The sequence below is a fragment of the Tenrec ecaudatus genome, chromosome 13 (genome assembly GCF_050624435.1).
Source record: "Tenrec ecaudatus isolate mTenEca1 chromosome 13, mTenEca1.hap1, whole genome shotgun sequence".
Classification (NCBI taxonomy): domain Eukaryota; kingdom Metazoa; phylum Chordata; class Mammalia; order Afrosoricida; family Tenrecidae; genus Tenrec; species Tenrec ecaudatus.
The window spans coordinates 126,300,762-126,318,487 of NC_134542.1; the positions used below are offsets into that span (position 1 = coordinate 126,300,762).

Sequence of the window (17,726 nt, forward strand, 5' to 3'; positions counted from 1 at the left end):
CCAAAGCCAGTCACCGGGGAATGCAGCAGAAAAGCGGGGAGGAGGGAATAGCAATGAAGTCCCCAGGAAATGCCAGGGATAGATGTGGGGCCAGGACATGGCACTCCATCAGACTCAACTAGAAAGTACTCTTAAATGACAACAAATAGACCTTGAACTATTTACAGGGTTTGTTGTTGTAGTTGTTGCAGCTATTGTTTTATTTTCTCTTGTTGCTTTGTTGTACTCAGTCTCGTGATGGTGCATATTGTTGTTGCTGCATGTCTACCTTCAAGGGATAGGTGGGATAAACAAGTCAAAAGAGATATCAATGGGATGACAGTTCTGGGGGGGCAAGGGAGAGGAGTTGTCGGGGGAAAGGAAGTTGGTGTTAACAAGCCCAGGGACAAGAGAACAACAAGAGATCCAAAATCAGTGGTGAGGAGGGTGTAGGAGGTCTGGCAGGGCTGGATCAAGGACAATGTAACCGAGAGGAATTCCTGAAACTCAAATGAAGGCTGAACATGATAGTGGGACCAGAGGAAAGTACAAAGAAATAGAGGAAAGAACTAGGAGGCAAAGGACATTTATAGAGATCTAAATACAGGTATATACAGATGTAAATATATTTAGATACAATGAGGGGGAAATAGATCTATGTACCTATATTTATAGGTTTAGTATAGTCCATCTGTTTAGGAAACAGATGGACAATGGCTCCCTACTCAAGTACTCTCTCAGCACAAGAACACTTTGTTCTAACAATTCGGCAGTCTGAGATGCTCACCTCCCTGGCACAATCACTGAAGACAACAGGTGCACAAGCAAATGTGGTGAAGAAAGCTGATAGTGCCCTGCCATCAAAAGATATAGCATCTGGGGTCTTAAAGGCCTGAAGATAAATAAGCGGCCATCTAGCTGAGAAACAACAAAGCCCACATGGAAGAAGCACATCAGTCTGTGAGATCATGAGGTATCAAAGGGATCAGGTATCAGACAAAAACAACAAATCATAGCACTGTAAATGAGTGGGGACTCAGGGCCCATCTGTGGGCAATTGGACATCCCCTAACAAAAAAAAAGGCCACAGGGAGAAGACGAGCCAGTCAGGGTGCAGGGTAGCAATGATGAAGCATATAATTTTCCTCTAGCTCTTGAATGCTTCCTCCCCCACACATCCCCCGCCCCACATTCATGATTCCAATTCTACCTTACAAACCCAGCTGGACTTGAGGATGTACACTGGTACAGATAAGAACTGAAAACACAGGGAATCCAGAATAGATGAACCCCTCAGGACCAGTGGTGAGAGTGGAGGTACCAGGAGGGTGGAGGGAAGGTGAGGGAGAAAGGGGGAACAGATACAAGGATCTACATATAATCTCCTCCCTGGGGGATGGACAGTGGAGAAGTGGGTGAAGGGAGATGTCGGATGGTGTAATAATAATAATTTATAAATTATCAAGGGTTCATGGGGGAGGGGGAGGGGGAATGGAGGGGAAAAACAAGCTGATACCAAGGGCTCAAGTAGAAAACAAATGTTTTGAGAATGATGATGGCAACAAATGTACAAATGTGCTTGACACAATGGATGGATGTATGGATTGTGATAAGACTTGTATGAGTCCCCCAAAAAATGAGTAAAAAAAAGGTCCAGCATAGAGTGGGAGGAAAATGTGGAACAAAATGTTAAATCATATAAAAGAATGGTCTTATTGGATAAAGTCACACAAGAGTTAGTTCTATAATGCTAATAATAGGAGGTTTTCACTCCTTAGAATAATCAACCATTTGAGATCACAAGGGCACAGTTTTCCCAGTGAAAACGTTCAGAAGGCCAGAAGGGACAAGAAATAAGGGGGAATGGAAATGGGATATATAGAGAGGATGTTGGATGAGGGATGTTACATGGGACACAATTATATGAAACGATGCTCAGAACCATGTCATTTAAGCTTGTGATGAATTTATCTAGATACTACCACACACTTAGTAGAAGTTCTAAAATCCAAAATATTGACCATGTCAAATGCTGGTAAGGAACAACAGCGATTCCCTTTCTTTGCTGGAGGGAATGTGAAATGGTACATATGATCCAGTTCTCATATTCCTGGTTATGCGTCCAAATGACTTGAAAACTGTCTACACGATAACCTGCACACCAAATATTTATAGCTTCTCTATTATTCATAATTGCCAAGAATTGGAAGCAGTAAATATGTCCTTCAATAGGTGAGTGGATAATAAACTATGGGGCAGCATCCATACAGTGGAATATTACTCAATAATTTTTAAAAGTGAACTATCAAACTAGGAAGAGACATGTAGGAAACTTAAACATGTCCCTTAATGAAAAAAAAGTCAGTCTGAAAATTTGTATGATTCCAAATATATATGATAGTTAGGTTTTACATCAACGTGGGTGGGCCAGGATTCTACCATGATGTGATCTAACATTGTGTAATACGTTCCGTGATGGGAACTTCTGTGAAGTAGCCAAGCAGTTATGGGGGGATGTTGTTGTTGTTAGGTACCATAGAGTCAATTGAGACCCATACCAACCCTATGCACAATAGAATAAAGCACTGCACGATTCTGTGGCCTCCTCACAGACTGCTCATTGTTGCAGTCATTGTGTAAATCCATCTCATTGAGAGTCTTCCACTTTTTCACTGCCCCTCCACTTTCCCAAACACAAGACCCTTTTCCAGGGTCTGTTTTCTCACACCTATATGCCCAAAGTCGGTAAGATGAAGTCTTGCCATTTTTGCTGCTGAGGAGCCCTCTGGCCATCCTTATTCAAAGACAGATTTGTTTGATGCTTTAGCAGTCCATGACACTTTAAATGTTCTTCTCCAGCACTATAATTCAAATGCATATGTAGATTCTTCTGTCTTCTTTACTCAATGTCCAACTTTCACATGCATCTGAGGCAATGGAAACTACCATGGCTTGGGTCAGTCATCTTTGTGTTCAAAGTAACATCCTTGCTTTTCAATAGTTTAAAGAAGTCTTATGCAGCAGATTTACCTAACGCAATTTGTCTTTTGATCTCTTACTGCTGCTTCCATAAGCATTGATTGTGTATTCAGGCAAGTCAAAATTCTTGCCAACTTCAGCATTTTTTTCATTTATCATTCATGATGTTACCTGTTGGTCCACTTGTGAGGATTTTGCATTTCATTTCATTGACTTGTAATCTATACTTAAGGCTGCAATCCTTGATCATCAGCAAATGTTTCAAATCCTCCTCACTTTCAGGAAGAAAGGTTGTGTCATCTGCATATCGGGCTGTTGATAAGTCATAGCTTTCTGGAATCCTGATGCTGAATTCTTCTTCATATAAGCAAGCTTCTCTGATGATTTGCTCAGAAGACAGATTGAATAAGTATGGTGAGAGAATACGACCTTGGTACATGGACAAGTGCCACATGAGTACAATGAAGTGTTCTAGAATTGCCATTCTTCTCAAGGTTAGTTATAGTTTTTATGGTCCACATGCTTGAGTGCCTTTTCAATTCATTAAACACAGTAAGCATTTTTCTAGTACTCTCTGCTTTGAGAGAAGATCCATCTGACATCAGCAATAACATTTCTTTTTCTATGTCCTCTTCTAAATCTAGCCTGAGCCTCTGACCTCTTCCTGTCAATATACTACTGCAACCATTGTTGGATGATCTTCAGCAAAATGTGACTTGCATGTGATATCAATGATATTATTATTTAATTTGTGTATTATCTTAGGCCACATTTCCTTGGAATAGATAAAAATCTGCAATTCTCTTCCAGTCATTTGGCCAAGTGGTTCTCTTCCACATTTCCTGACATAAATGAGTAGGAGCTTCTAGTGCTGCATCATCTTGTTGAAACATTTTAATGGGTATTCCAGAAATTCCTGGAGCCTTGCTTTTGGCTAATGCTCTCAGTGTTGCTTGAATTTCTGCCTTCAGTACCGTTGGTTCTTGCTCATATGCTACCTCCTTGAAATAGTGGAATGTCAGCTAGCTCTTTTTGGCAAAGTGACTCTGCATTCTTTCCATTTCATTTTATGCTTCCTGCATCATTCAATATTTTGCCTATAGAATCCTTCAAGATTACTACTTGAGGCTTGAATTTTTTTCTAGCGTTCTTTCAGTTTAATATATGTTGAGCATGTTCTTTCCTTTCAGTTTTCTAAGGCTAGGTTTCTGCACATTTCATTATAATATTTTACTTTGTCTTCTCAAGCTTCTCTTTAAAATTTTCTATTCAGTTCTTTGACTTCATTTCTTCCATTTGTCTTAGCTACTCTATGATTAAGAGGATGTTTCAGGGTCTCTTCTGACATCTGCTTTCATTTTTTTTCTTTCCTTTTTATTTTATTTTAATAAACAGTTTTATTAGCACACAATCCAAACATCATAAAATTCAATAGTTCATTCATATCCATTCTCACTTCTAAGAAGTAGTCTGGTTATCCTTCTTCCAGTACAAATTTGTGTGCTCTTTCAGCAGTCCATGGTATTTTCTTTTCTTTCTTTTTATTTTGATTTTTTAAAATTAGTTGCTTCTTTCTTTTTTAAAAAAATCATTTTATTTGGGGTTCATACAGCTCATCATAATCCATCCATCCATCCACTGGGTCAAGCACATTTGTGGCCATCATTATTTTAAAAACATTATCTTTCTACTTGAGCCCTTGCTACCAGCTCCTCATTATTTTTCCCTTCCTCCACAGCTTCCTTCCCTCATGAACCCTGGTTAATTTATGTTATTGTTATTATTTCATGTGTTACACTGACCAATTGTGGGAAACAGAAAGATTTCTCCTAAGTTTTCTCCCCCAAATATATGCCAAACATAGCTGTTTGCTACACGAGGCAAATGACTATGCACTTGGAGGTCAACAAAAGTAGGTCAGGGTTTATTCTAAGGGTTATCATCCATCTAGAGCAATCAGACTGTATAGTCTGTCCCACCCTAAGTAGGGCCCACTTCCTTCTGATAAGGATAGGTCTGAGCATATTCTTATTTGGGTACCTTTATGAGTACTGTTTTCCCTAGTTTCCCTTATGAATTTCTCCTTTTCCTCAACATTGTAAATTTTAACTATTATATTCCTTGGTGACTTCTCCTGGGCATTCAGTCTAGCAGGTGTTCTTTAGGACTTCTGAATGGTTGCTTGGTTTTCATTCATTAAACTGGGGAGATTTTCCTCTAAGGAGTCCCTCGCTATTTTTTGCTGTTGACTTCTTCATTCTTTCTTGTTCAGGTAGTCTTATTATTCTAATGTTGTTCCTATTCATAGCATCAGACATGTGTCTCAGGTTTTCTTCAGCTTCCCTGATTATCTTATTTGACTTCCTTCCCCATTTGTTTAAGTCGGCCTGATTATCCTCTAGGTCAAGGGTCCTCAAACTTTAAACAAGGGGCCATTTCACTGTCCCTCAGACCCGTTGGAGGGCTGGACTATAGTTTAAAAAAAAACGATGAACAAATTCCTATGCACACTGCACATGTCTTATTTTGAAGTAAAAAAACCAATGTCTGCTTCTTCTATGCATGTAGTTAAGTTCAGGACTTCTTCTGACATTGCCGTTTGTTTCTCCTGTTTTCTCATTAAGGTTGTTCGGCTGATTGCTGTTTGCGTTGTTTTGTTTTAGAGGAGACTGGTGCCATTTTACTGAGAGTTGAACAGTGGGCTTTTTCTTTGGGAGACTGGTAGAAATGCTTCTTCAGCTAATTGCACTGTGTTGTTGGGCTACTGCTTTATCATCCTGTGGTTTCACTCTTTCCCTAGCTTACCAAGATTCTGTTATTTGGAGGACAAGTTAGATGGTCTTCTCAGGGGATGCTGGTTTGGTGGTTTTGGACTCATGAGGATGGCACTGCACTGGATGGTCTCACAGGAAGCGTGGTGGTGTGGCCCATGGTGGCTTGGTGTGCCTTAGAGGGCATGTGGGGGTTCCTGCTGCAACAGGAGTACCGTGGAGGGCAGGTGGGTGTGCCTGCTTTGGTGTAAAGCACTGCAGATGGTGGGGAGAATTGCCCTCGTGGGCAAGATTGCTGCGTAGGTCAGGTAGATGTTCCCGCAGCAGCATTGAGCACTAGAGAGGGTTTCTGATGTGTCATTAGGGCGTGCAAAGCACTAAAACAGGTGGAAGGAAGTTCTCTCGGTCATGTGGGACCATGGAGATTGGAAAGGGCCTCCCCCAGCCACATGGAGCACAATGGAAGGCAGGCAGAGGTTCCCCTATCAAGTGAAACAATCCCAAGGGTGAGGGGGTATTTCCCCCAGACACATAACGGGCCTTGGAGGGTAGATGGGAATTCCCCTGTGGTGGCAGGTGGCAGAATTTCCCCAGTTGTGTGTTACACTGCAGCGGGAGGGAGCTCCCCCAGCTGGGTGGAGAGCAGACATAATTGCCCTAGGTGAGTGAGAGTGGCCTGGAGGCTGGCAGTGGCATGTGAGAGGAAAGAGAGGAGAAAAATAAAACAAAACTGAGGTCACTGAGACTGTGGGGGTGGGGGTCGGGGGAAGGGAGAGAAGAGAGAGAAACAAAAGTAAAGCTATAGCTGAGCCCTGATCACCTGACTGTGGGGCTGGAGGGGTTTAAACCCTGCCCAGAGGTGGCGGCAAACTGTGGTTGTGTTGAAGTAAAGCCCTTGAGTTGACCAAAAGGACCCATCTCTGGCCAAGACTGGTGGGGCTTAGGTTAAGCCTTAGGCAGCCTCCACAGTGGTAAGCCAAAGCCCACAGTTCCTCAAAACCTAGTGGATTTGTGTCTACTTATCTTTATGATGCTCCTCCTGTGACTCGGCAGAGTAGAATCTCCTTCTCAGTGACTCTCCTGCACAGATTTCTACAGAGTCTGGTATGCATTACTTGGTCACTATCTTGCTGGAAGTTCCCTTTCCTGTTTGTTTGTTTTTTTATTATAACCTTTTGCTTTCTTCGTGAATTATGTTCTGATTTCCTCCCACAGTTCATCAGGTTTTCTTAGTGTTCAATGAATTAAATCTTTTTTGAGATGTTCTTGAAATTCAGATGGGCTAGAATTGTGGTCATATTTTTGCTCTTGGAGACTTGTTTTAATTTTCTTCAGCTTTTTCCTAAATTTACACATGAGCAATTGATGGTCTATTCCATAGTCAGTCACTCACCTGGTTTTAGCTGCTGAAATTGAGTTTCTACAACGCGTCTTCTTACAGATGTAGCCTATTTGATTTCTGTGTATTCTATCTAGAGAAGTCCATGTATATAGTTGCCTTTTGTGTTGCTGAAAAAAGGTATTTGGAATGAAGTCATTGGTCCTGCATAATTTTACTATGAGCTCTGTACCTTGGTTTCTACCACCAAGTCCATCTTTTCCAACTATTATTCTTTCCTCTTTGTTTCCAATTTTTGCCTTCCAACAACCAATAATGGTCAATGCTTATTATGGGAAGAATGGACCTTAATCTGGTTACAGCATTGATATGATTGAGGGAGGTTTCATTATGCATATAGTCTGCTCTTCTTATAAATTGACAATATGTGAAAGCTAGCAGATTTCCATGGCCAGGTTTAGATCCTACATCTGGTTTGTCAGCCTCCTGTTTTATAGCCTGCTGATCCCAGGGACCATCAATGGATTGCTAGCATTGGATTCATTCAATGCAGCATTCATCACTTTGTAATCTTCCTGTTTCCTGTTTGTTGGCTCTGAAGCTATAAGAGCGAGGAGAAGCTTTCAGATTCCATCTGATCCACTGGCTTCAACTAGGTTGTACTTACCCACTTCTACAATTGTGTGAGCCATTTCTTGATATAGATCTCTTTCTACATCCATCCATATATAAGCATTACCAAATTTGCTTCTCTAGAGAACCCCACCTAACACACTATACAAGGAGACTTTAATATCTTTTAATTACATTTTTCCCATGACCTTTTTGAAGCCCCTCATAGGGCGCTCTGGAAAAGGCAGAACTATAGGGATTTGTGAAAATCGTCTGATGTTTTTCAGCTTCAGTAGGGAACAGGAGAATCCAATTTCACATGTGCCTAAGGATCATTCTTGTGAGGTGGAAGTCAGACATGCCTGTACCCTCCAACTTTCTTTACCCTGTTCGACACTACCTGTCCCACAACTCTCTACTTCTCTGCTGAGTTCCATAATCAATTGCATTTACCATATAAAACTCATAGACAATAGGTTTATGGGGACTGTGTTAGGTTGGGTTGACTAGAGAAAGAAATCCAGAGACACTGATATGTGTGAAAGAGAGAGCTTTATACCAAAGAGCAGTTGTATATTGAGAAAACATCCCACTCAGTCCAGATCAAGTCCCTAAATCCAATATTAGCCCATCTGTTGTATACGAGCCTATAAGTTCCTCTTCAGATTCACGCTGCACATGTAATGATGCCAAATACAGGATCACAGGCTGGTGGGTGAAAAGTCTTATGACTCCATTGGTGGTGGAAACATCTCAGTGCGGGGTTTGTGTCCACGTGTCTCCTCCAGATCGCTGAGTGTCCTGCTCCTCAACATGACTCCACATGGCTTGTCAGCAGAAGAGTGAAAGCAGAGAGGGAGGAAGTTCCCAGAATCCTCATGAGAAGGCCTTGCCCACAAGGAGGCATCATCAGGCTGTGTGTGACATGATTGACGGGCTGGACTCCACCCCTACACTTATTTATCAAGTTGACATGAAATTATGTAACTACCACAAATGTTTATTAAGGAATTAACAGGTTATAAGTTAAGATTAAAAAAACAAAACATTCAGGGACTCAGTGGTGGCCACAGAACACAAGGACTCTACTCTTTCATACTCTGCAACCATGTCTGACAAACTCCATATGCCTGAGATTGATAAATTTGATAAGTTGAAATTGAAGAAGGCAGAAATTCAAGAGAAAAATCCACTGCCTTCAAAAGAAATGACTGAACAAGGGAAGTAAGCAGGCAAATTGTAATGAGGCAGCATCAGGAATATGCACTGCATATTCCACAAGCATTGCCTTTTATTTTATTTCTTTTATCTGTTCAATTTTGTAAGATGTAAAGAGGTTGGGTCAAGTCTTAATGACTGTGCTGTCCCTTTTCATCTCAAAGGACTACTGACAAATAAGGCAGCCTGCCTGCTGCTCACACTGGCCTGTCTGGCTGCCAGAGAAGGAAAGGAACTTGCTTGCTGATGAAGGAAGGACCTGGGTGGGGTGTCAGTGATAAATATATGGAGTGGAAACAAAGCTGGTCCAAGGCGTTCTGCAGGTGCAAAATGCAGTTTAATTGGAGTGTGCCACTTTTTTGTTCCAATGACTTTAATTATTGGAACGCACTAAATTCTAATATGCAAATAAAATTTTAAAACCTGAAGGGAAAAATCACATTAAGTTTACAGTTCCATTGTCTGCTGTGCTTCTTCTCAGCCACTGACCTGCTCAGGCAAGTGTTACTGTTAGTCTGGGGACTTTAAAGAAACAAATCCACAGAAACTCATGTATAAGAGAGAGTCTTATATAAAGGTTAAGTTTTATATGAAGGTCAAGTGCGCATCAAGAAAACATCCCAACCCAGTGCTTCCCAAGCCCATAAGTTCAGCATTAACCCATATGTCCAACACCAATCCACAAAGTCCTCCTCCATCTTACAAAACATGCCATGATGTGAACTGCGGGAGGAAAACTGAGTCAGTGAATGTGTAAGCATCTCATCCTTGACAGGGGTCTCCACACGGCTGCTCCAGCACCCAGGGCTGCATCGGGGTAGGTCCATGTGGCTTCTCCTCAGGGATGTCTTGCAGGAAGTGAGCCTTGCCAGCTAAAGCAGGGAACTGGCTAAGGCAGCTGCACTCTGGTCCGACCATCAGAAAACAAGAGACCAGAGAACTCTAAAGGCAAGGCTCACTGAGCCATTTATCCCTCCACCCTTTAATTAACCCCATATGTTTATCGGCCAGGTTGGCCCAATAAATGAACTACCTCAGTGTAGCTCAGTGTAGCTATTTTCACTTCACTGCAACACAGTAAAAAGATCAGTGGTTTCCAGGGTTTGGGAAGAAGGGGCAGAGAGGAAAAGAGTGAGTAGGTAGATGGAGCACAGGGCATTATTAGGGTAATAAAACTATTTTTATGATACTGTAATGTTAGCCACATCCATAATGCATTTGTCAAAATCCATGTAACTACCTAAAGAGGTAATCTTGATGCAAATTATGAGCTTTACATCATAATTTAGGTAATCAATTATAATGCATGCTATATCAATGAAAGATAATAATATAGGAAGCAGTGGGCTGAGGAGGGAGAGTATTTGGGGCCACTGTACTTTCTGTTAATTTTTCTGTAAACCTAAATTACTCTAAAATTACATTGTTGGTGTATTAATTTTTATAATCTGAGATTGGTGATGCTAATGTTGTGCTGGAAGGAGATCAATTAACACACCCAATACTTTAATTAAAGTTAGTAAGCCTTTATTAGCCAAGGGGTGACTAAAGCCTAATTCTCCCAAGACTGAGTGCTTAAATGGGAAGTTTTTTTTGTTGTTGTTGAAGTTTTTCAGGACAAAGGTATATTTCAAAAGAAAAGAAAAACATTAAGGCATAGGAATACAAGGACTGAATACCAGTGTCTCATTTGGTCTGGTTCTGGAGTTATTCTAATTACTTACCTGAGGGAGATTTAGGTTGGCACTGCTTCAAGGGAACCTTCACCCGTCCCAGAAGTTACCGTCCAGTTTTGGTTACAGGCTCCCAACGTGGTCCTCTCCAACCTCAGGTTATGCTATATGGATCACAGCAACACAACACTTAAAAAAAACAAAATCCCTCAGACCTGTTTTATACCCCCAAAATTTTGAGGGATGGTCCAGTCCTAAGTTATGAAGATACAATTATCAGTAAGTTTAGCTGAAAGGGGCAAGTCATGACTCTGCAAATTATACCAACCGTGCCCCTTCTCCAAGCTCTAATGATCAACAAGGGGTCATATGGACTAATTCCCATCACCACCATGCCACATCCCCAGTCCTATTTTAAGTATTACAATCGTCAAACATATACTAGTGACAGGCATGATTTTCACAGAAGAGACACAAATACATCTTGTGTGCCTGAGCACAGTGGGCAATTTTCATGGTACAAGTGTTCATGAAAATCACTGAAACACAGCCTCTCAAATAAACTTCCAGAGTCTGTCTTCTAAAAGAAGAAAAAAATTAGAATTAACTTCTTGATTACTGTTGTGAACTAAATCCATTGGCGCTAAAATGGTGATGATCATTGTGGGTTAACGGTCACTAAGGGATTAAGAACCAGTCATTAGGACCAAAGCTTAGGGCAAGATGCAAAGTAGCACTTTTCATGAATTCAAATGACAAGGACCTTTTACAGGACTCTGCTAAAAACCAGAATGAAAAACCCAACAAACCATATCTGAAAACTCAACTCTAGCAACAAATATGTATTCACCAAATAGGAAGTTTTTATACTATGGAATAAACAAGGCAGAGGGGACAGTGTCACACCGTATTGAGAGATGGGAACTTGGATAGAAAGACAGGTGGTGTTATGATATTGGGAAATATAAGACCTCACAAAAAGAGAGCAGGGGGTTTAGACACATCATCCGAACTTTCAAGAATAAATGGCAATGGCTCAGCAGTTACAGAAAATAGCAGTAACGGGAGGAATTGCCGTAGTTGCAAAATGGCCATACTTGAGTCAGTACAAAATGGCTACACTCAGGCTAATTAATACGGCATAGTGACAATGTCAAAATGGCTACATCTAAATTGACTCGGACATCATGGTTACATTTGGGGTTAATTGTGGGGGGTTACTACATTAAGCTGAAAGGCTGACATGCTTTAAAACTGTTTAGGAGAACTTGAATGAAGGAAAATTCCTTCACTCACTATCTGCCTTAGTTCTCTGATCAGTTCTAAGAGTCAGAAACTATCACCTTCATCCTGAAAATGGTGCCTCTGAGCTTGGAAAATATTATGGGGCTGTTTTACCCAGCAAATAGAACTCAAATTCAAATGTATTTTTGACAGATTCATTTATTAAGTCTTAAACAAAACAAAGACAAACATCTGGATGAGGGATATTCTTAGCATGAAACCATAATTATGTCTGTGCTAGTCTGGGTACTTAAGAGAAACTCATGTATAAGACAGAGTTTTATATCAAGGTTAAGTGTGCATCAAAAATATCCCAGCCCAGTGCTGCCAAGCCCACAAGTCCAACATTAACCCATTAGCCCATATGTCCAACACCAGTCTACAAAGTCCTCCTCCATCTCATAAAACAGAAGCAATGATGCCGACCGCAGGAGGAAAGCCGAGTCAGTGAAAGGGTAATCATCTGGCAGGAGTCTCCACACAGGGGTCCCCACACAGGTGCTCCAACACCCAGGGTTGCATCGGGGTATGTCCATGTGGCTTCTCCTCAGGGATGTCTTGCAGGAAGTGAGCCTGGCTAGCTAAAGCATGGAGCTGGCTAAGGCAGCTGCACCCTGGTCTGACCACCAGAGAGCAAGAGATCAAGGAACTGGAAAGGCGAGGCTCACTGAGCCATTTATCCCTCTGCCCTTTAATTAACCCCATATATGTTTATCGGCCAGGTTGGCACAATAAACTACCTACCTCAATGTCCAAGAAAACTGTTACAAAATCATGATCAGTGGTAGATCACTTCATCACAGTTGCAAACTGGATTAAAGAAGTTGGAAAGGGACTGTGATTGGGACGTGTACAATTGCAAATAAGCAAAGCCTATATGATTCAGGGCACTCTGAATGAGCAGTGAAGGTATGATTCAAGACTTTGTGCCCCCAAGGGTCCCACATTCAATCATGGGCACACCCAGGCAAGTCCCTAAGGGCTAACCTGCTCTACCTGGGCCTTGCCGGGAGAGTGGTAGAAAGCTGTTTTAAACACACGCTGCCTAAAGGCAGAGCTTTCACATTGATAATGGGCAGAAAGAACTGTGGAGGCTGAGTCTATTTGGACCCTCAAAATGGATTTATGGCTCCCATTGTACTAGGGGGTGCCCCGCCCCCAAACAAATCAAAACAAAAAATGGGGAAAAGCTCCTTTGGGTGGAGCTTTCAGAGTACACATTTTTCGCCACTAGGTGAGCATCAAGCTACTCACTCTGAGTTAGCGCACCCTGTGGCGTCCGAGAAGGTTCTCTCTGGACACAGTGAAATTTTTGGTAAAAGCATTTTCAAAATGTTTTTTGAGTGACGGCCTCGTTTTTTTGTGATGGCCGATTTAAGAGAATGGCATATGGCTGTGAAATGTTATTCTCTGCTGGGGGAAAATGCTAGAGATTATTGTGACGTTGAGCACAGCTTACAAGCACAGTAAGGAAAAATTCAAGTGTACAGGTGGTTTTCTCATTTCTAAAAAGGTGAAATATTGTTTGACGACAAGCCTACTTCTGGATGTCTGTCAACTTCCCGAACAGATGAAAAGGTAGACAAATTCATGTACTGTGCTCAAAGTTGAAAAACGGGCCATTGAAGAGATGGGGAAATTATCGGGACTATATTGGAACTTGGTTTGGAGAATTGTACCAGAAGATCTGGGAATGAGAAGGGTCGCTTTGAAATGTGTGCATTGGGTTCTGACTGACCAGGAAAAAGAGCGTCAAGTGGAAACATGCTGTGATTTGAAAGAACAGCTCCAAAGCGACCCAGACTTTTTCCCAAGGTCATTACTGGTGATGAGACATGGTGCTATTCTTATGAATCCAAAAGCAAACAACAATGACGCTAGTGGAAGACACATAATCACATTTGCCCCCCAAAGCTTGTCAAATGAACTCAATGATCAAGGTAAGGCTCATTTTCTTTTTTTCTGGGAGAGGATGGTGGATTTGGAATTTGTTCCACCATGTTAGAATATTAACCAGGCTTTCAATTTATAGGTTCTGAAAAGATGGTGTAACAGAATGTGACAGATATTCTGATTTGTGGCAGTCAGGGGAATAGGGGAATAGTTTTGCCAACACAGTACAGCTGCTCGCCCAACCATCTAAGTACACTAGTTTGGGGCTAAAACCAGCCTGCCTCTCTTGCCTCATGCACCTTACTCACCTGACCTTGCTCCATGCAACTTCTTTGTGTTTACATCAATGGAAAGGGACATGAAAGGACAGGGATTTTATGACTTAGAAGAGGTGAAGAAAAAAACACCAGAGATGCTGTCAGCCATTCAAACAGATGAGTTTCAAAATGTTTCCAATAATGGAATGGCAGATTTGACAAATGTAATGTAGACAAATTTGAAAGTGATAAGGTTGCTTTGTTAAAACATTTAAATACGTCGTTTTGGAGCCGGCAGCGAGGTGTGTGCGTGTGTGGATTCCATTTTCTGGGGGGGTGCCCTCTCTTAAACCTAGTGCTTTCCCCAAACCTAGTGCTCAGAAGACGTTAGGATCCCAGCGTATATTTTAGAAAGATGCAATTCAATCCTTAACAGACAGGAAAGAGATGGATGCTTGAACATTTAAGATTTACACACTTTGCATGAAGAGGATGGGATATCTCGGAAATAACTGAAAAAGTTAAGTATAGGCATTTCCCAGGTGTCTGCAGGTAGTGAGCATGGCTGTTGCCTAGCCAATCACTTTGGTAGAATTCTAAACCCAGGCCAGAAAGGCCACACCTAAAGAGAAACCATTGCACTGTATGGGGGCCAACTCAACTCAACTCTCCTCTGACTCCCCTACTTCATCACAATCCTAAAGTAAAAGTTAATGTTATACATTTACCAATCACAAAATGGAAGCTCAAGAGGTTAAGGGATTTGGCCATTACACCAATTCTCTATTGCTATGAAACAAGTCATCCACACTTTGCTGGCTTAAAAGCACAGCCATTCATTTTCTCATATGTCTGTGTTTTGGGTAGGGCTCAGTGGGGACCGCTAATTTCTGTTTCCTGTATTATCTGCTGCGGTAGGTCCATTGAAGAATCCAAGTTTGAATACCTAGGCGGCCAAATTGGTCTCACTCTTTAAAAAAAAAATCCTTTTATTGGGGCTCATACAACTCTTATCACAATCCATACATACATCAATTGAGTAAAGCACCCTTATACATTTGTTGCCCTCACCATTCTCAAAATTCAACTTCCACTTGAGTTCCTGCAATCAGCTCATTTTCCTTTTTTCCCCTCCCCATCCCTCCCCACTCCCTCCTGCCCATGAACCCTTAATAATTTATAAATTATTATTTTATCTTATCTTACACTGCCCAGCATCTCCCTTCACCCATTTTTCTGTAGATCCCTAAGATCAGTTCCCCCTTGATAATGGTTAGTTATCAGTTTTTATGTAGATCCCCAAGATCAGTTCCCCCTTTCTAACTCCCTTCTCTTCCGGTATCTCCACTCTCATCGTTGGTCCTGAGGGGTTCATCTGTCCTAGATTCCCTGTGTTTCCAGATCCCAACTGTACCTCTGTGCATCCTCTGGTCTAACCAGTTTGCAAGGTAGAATTGGGATCATGATTGTTGGAGGGGAGGAAGTGTTTAAGAACTAGAGGAAGGTCGTGAGTTTCATTATTGCTACACTGAATCCTGAGTGACTCATCTCCTCCCCACTACCCCTCTGCAAGGGATGTTCAGTTGTCTACAGATGGATATCATGCACTCCCCTCATTCATGATTATATGATTTTTTCCCCCCTGCCTTTGTTGCTGGAAACCTGGTCCCCTCCGCCCTTCATGATCACACATGTTAATGTGCTGCTGCTGCTTCCATGTGGGCTTTGTTGCTTCTGGGCTAGATGGCTGCTTGTTTACTTTCAAGCCTTTAAGTCCCCAGATGCTATATCTCTCAATAGCCGGGCACCATCAGCCTTCGTCACCACACTTATTTATGCACACTTTCGTCTTCAGCATTTATGTGGGGAAGGTGAACACATAATGATGGTTTTTGTTCTTTGGTGTCTGCTACCTGATCCCTTCAACACCTCGTGTTCACTTAGACTTGTGTGCTTCTTCTCTGTGGGCTTTGTTGCTTCTGAGCTAGATGGCTACTTGTTTGCCTTCAAGCCTTTAAGACCCCAGACGCTATATATTTTTGATAGCCGGGCACCATCAGCTTTCTTCACCATGTTTGCTTACACGTCTGTCTTCAGCGATCATGTCAGGAAGGTGGGTATCATGGAATGACCATTTAGCTGAGCAAGGTGCTATTGTATTGAGGGAGTGCGTGCGAGGAGGCCCTATATCCACCTGCTATCCTACTACTGAACCTATAAATATATACACATAGGTCTATTTCCCCCATAATCATAAATATATTTACATATGTACATGTCTGTATTTAGGCTTCTATGTGTGCCCTTTGCCTCCTACTCCTTTTCTCTATTTCCTTACGCTTTCCTCCTGTCCCACTACCATGTTCAGACATCATTCTGGTTTCAGTAATTTCTCTCAGTTACCTTGCCATTTGTCACTCCCTACCAGTCCTCTCATCCCCTCCCTCCACTGGTTTTGAACCACTCATTGTTCCCTTGTCCCTGGGTTGGCCAACACCTTCTCTCTTCCCCTACTTCACACACTCTCATGTCCCTCTGGGACCATTGGTCCCGTTATTTTCTTCTCACATTGTTTGTCGAGCCTATCTTATCTGGGTGGACCTGCAGATATAGTAATATGTGCATAAAAATGTGGATGACCCGACCCCCACCATCAAAGGGAGTACCACAGAAAATGAAAATAGATCGTCTGGTGTGGGAAAGGAACTGACCTACCACACCACACCCAGAAGGAAGCTGAAGCAAAGGAAGGAGGAAGAACGGAGCAGAACACACCTGGACCCACCAAGCTCAGAGGACTATAGCCTGACTAGAAGGCCCAATGTACAGAGAGGACCATATAGCCGGCCCCAAGGCGAGATGCGACATCCTGCACTGACCCATGGCCCTACACAGGACAGCATCTGAGACACAGTGGGGGATGTGTGACTGAGCTGACCCCACCACACTGAGGCAAAACAATGGGGCGTGCAATGCAGTGGCAGGGGAAGCAGAGCAAGGAGGTCCCGAAGGAGTATAAGGGATGGACTTTGAGGCCAGGATGTGGCACCCCATCGGACTCGTCCGGAAAACACTCCTAAAGGTCAACAAACAGACCTCGAACTACTAACAGGTTTTGCTTGTTTGTTTGCTGTCTTTTTGTTTTTTCTTTTAAATTTTGTATGTCTATGGCTTTTTTGTTTGTTAGCGTGTCAGTGTTGCTGCTGTTGACACCATGTTCTTGTGGTCTCACTCTTTTATGGGGTGGTAAAGAGCTCCAGGAGAGTAAAGGTAGAGCTGGCAGATCTCTTAGGGGCCAGCCTTGAACTGGGACAACTTCATTTCTGCAGCATCACATAGTCAAAGCAAGCCATGAACAACCATCTCATGTTGTGTTGGGCTTCAAGTAATCAATTGATCCCATCAGAGTCATATGTCCTGAATGACCCAATTGTAAGCCCAAGACTGAGCCACTTGTAATTCACTTGTAATCCTATGTGCTTCCCGTGCTCCGTCTGCTTTTTCAGACCTTTGCATGTGCTATGTGCTCTACATGCAACCTTCTCCTCCTCCTCCCCTTACTCTGCATACAGGACCAGATGCCATCATCCCACAGCGACAGCTGGAGGTTTTCCAGAGCTCCAACGCCCTCCTTAGTGTTCCCAAAGCAACCCCTGCCCTTCTCTGATGACACTGCACAGACATCGCTGCTTTCCCATCTTCCTCTCCACTTAGAACACAC

General features: G+C 42.3%; 1 protein-coding gene across 1 annotated transcript; it reads left to right on the plus strand.

Annotated features, from left to right (window-relative positions):
• Positions 1-8,788: 8,788 nt before the first annotated feature.
• On the plus strand, positions 8,789-8,908 carry LOC142424537 (thymosin beta-4-like). Its single transcript, XM_075529819.1, has one exon. The coding sequence runs from the start codon at positions 8,789-8,791 to the stop codon at positions 8,906-8,908; it is 120 nt and encodes a 39-aa protein (XP_075385934.1).
• The last annotated feature ends 8,818 nt before the right edge of the window (positions 8,909-17,726 follow it).

Coding starts and splice junctions, on each gene's coding strand:
- LOC142424537 (XM_075529819.1), top strand. CDS start 8,789: ATGTCTGACAAACTCCATATGCCTGAGATTGATAAATTTGATAAGTTG.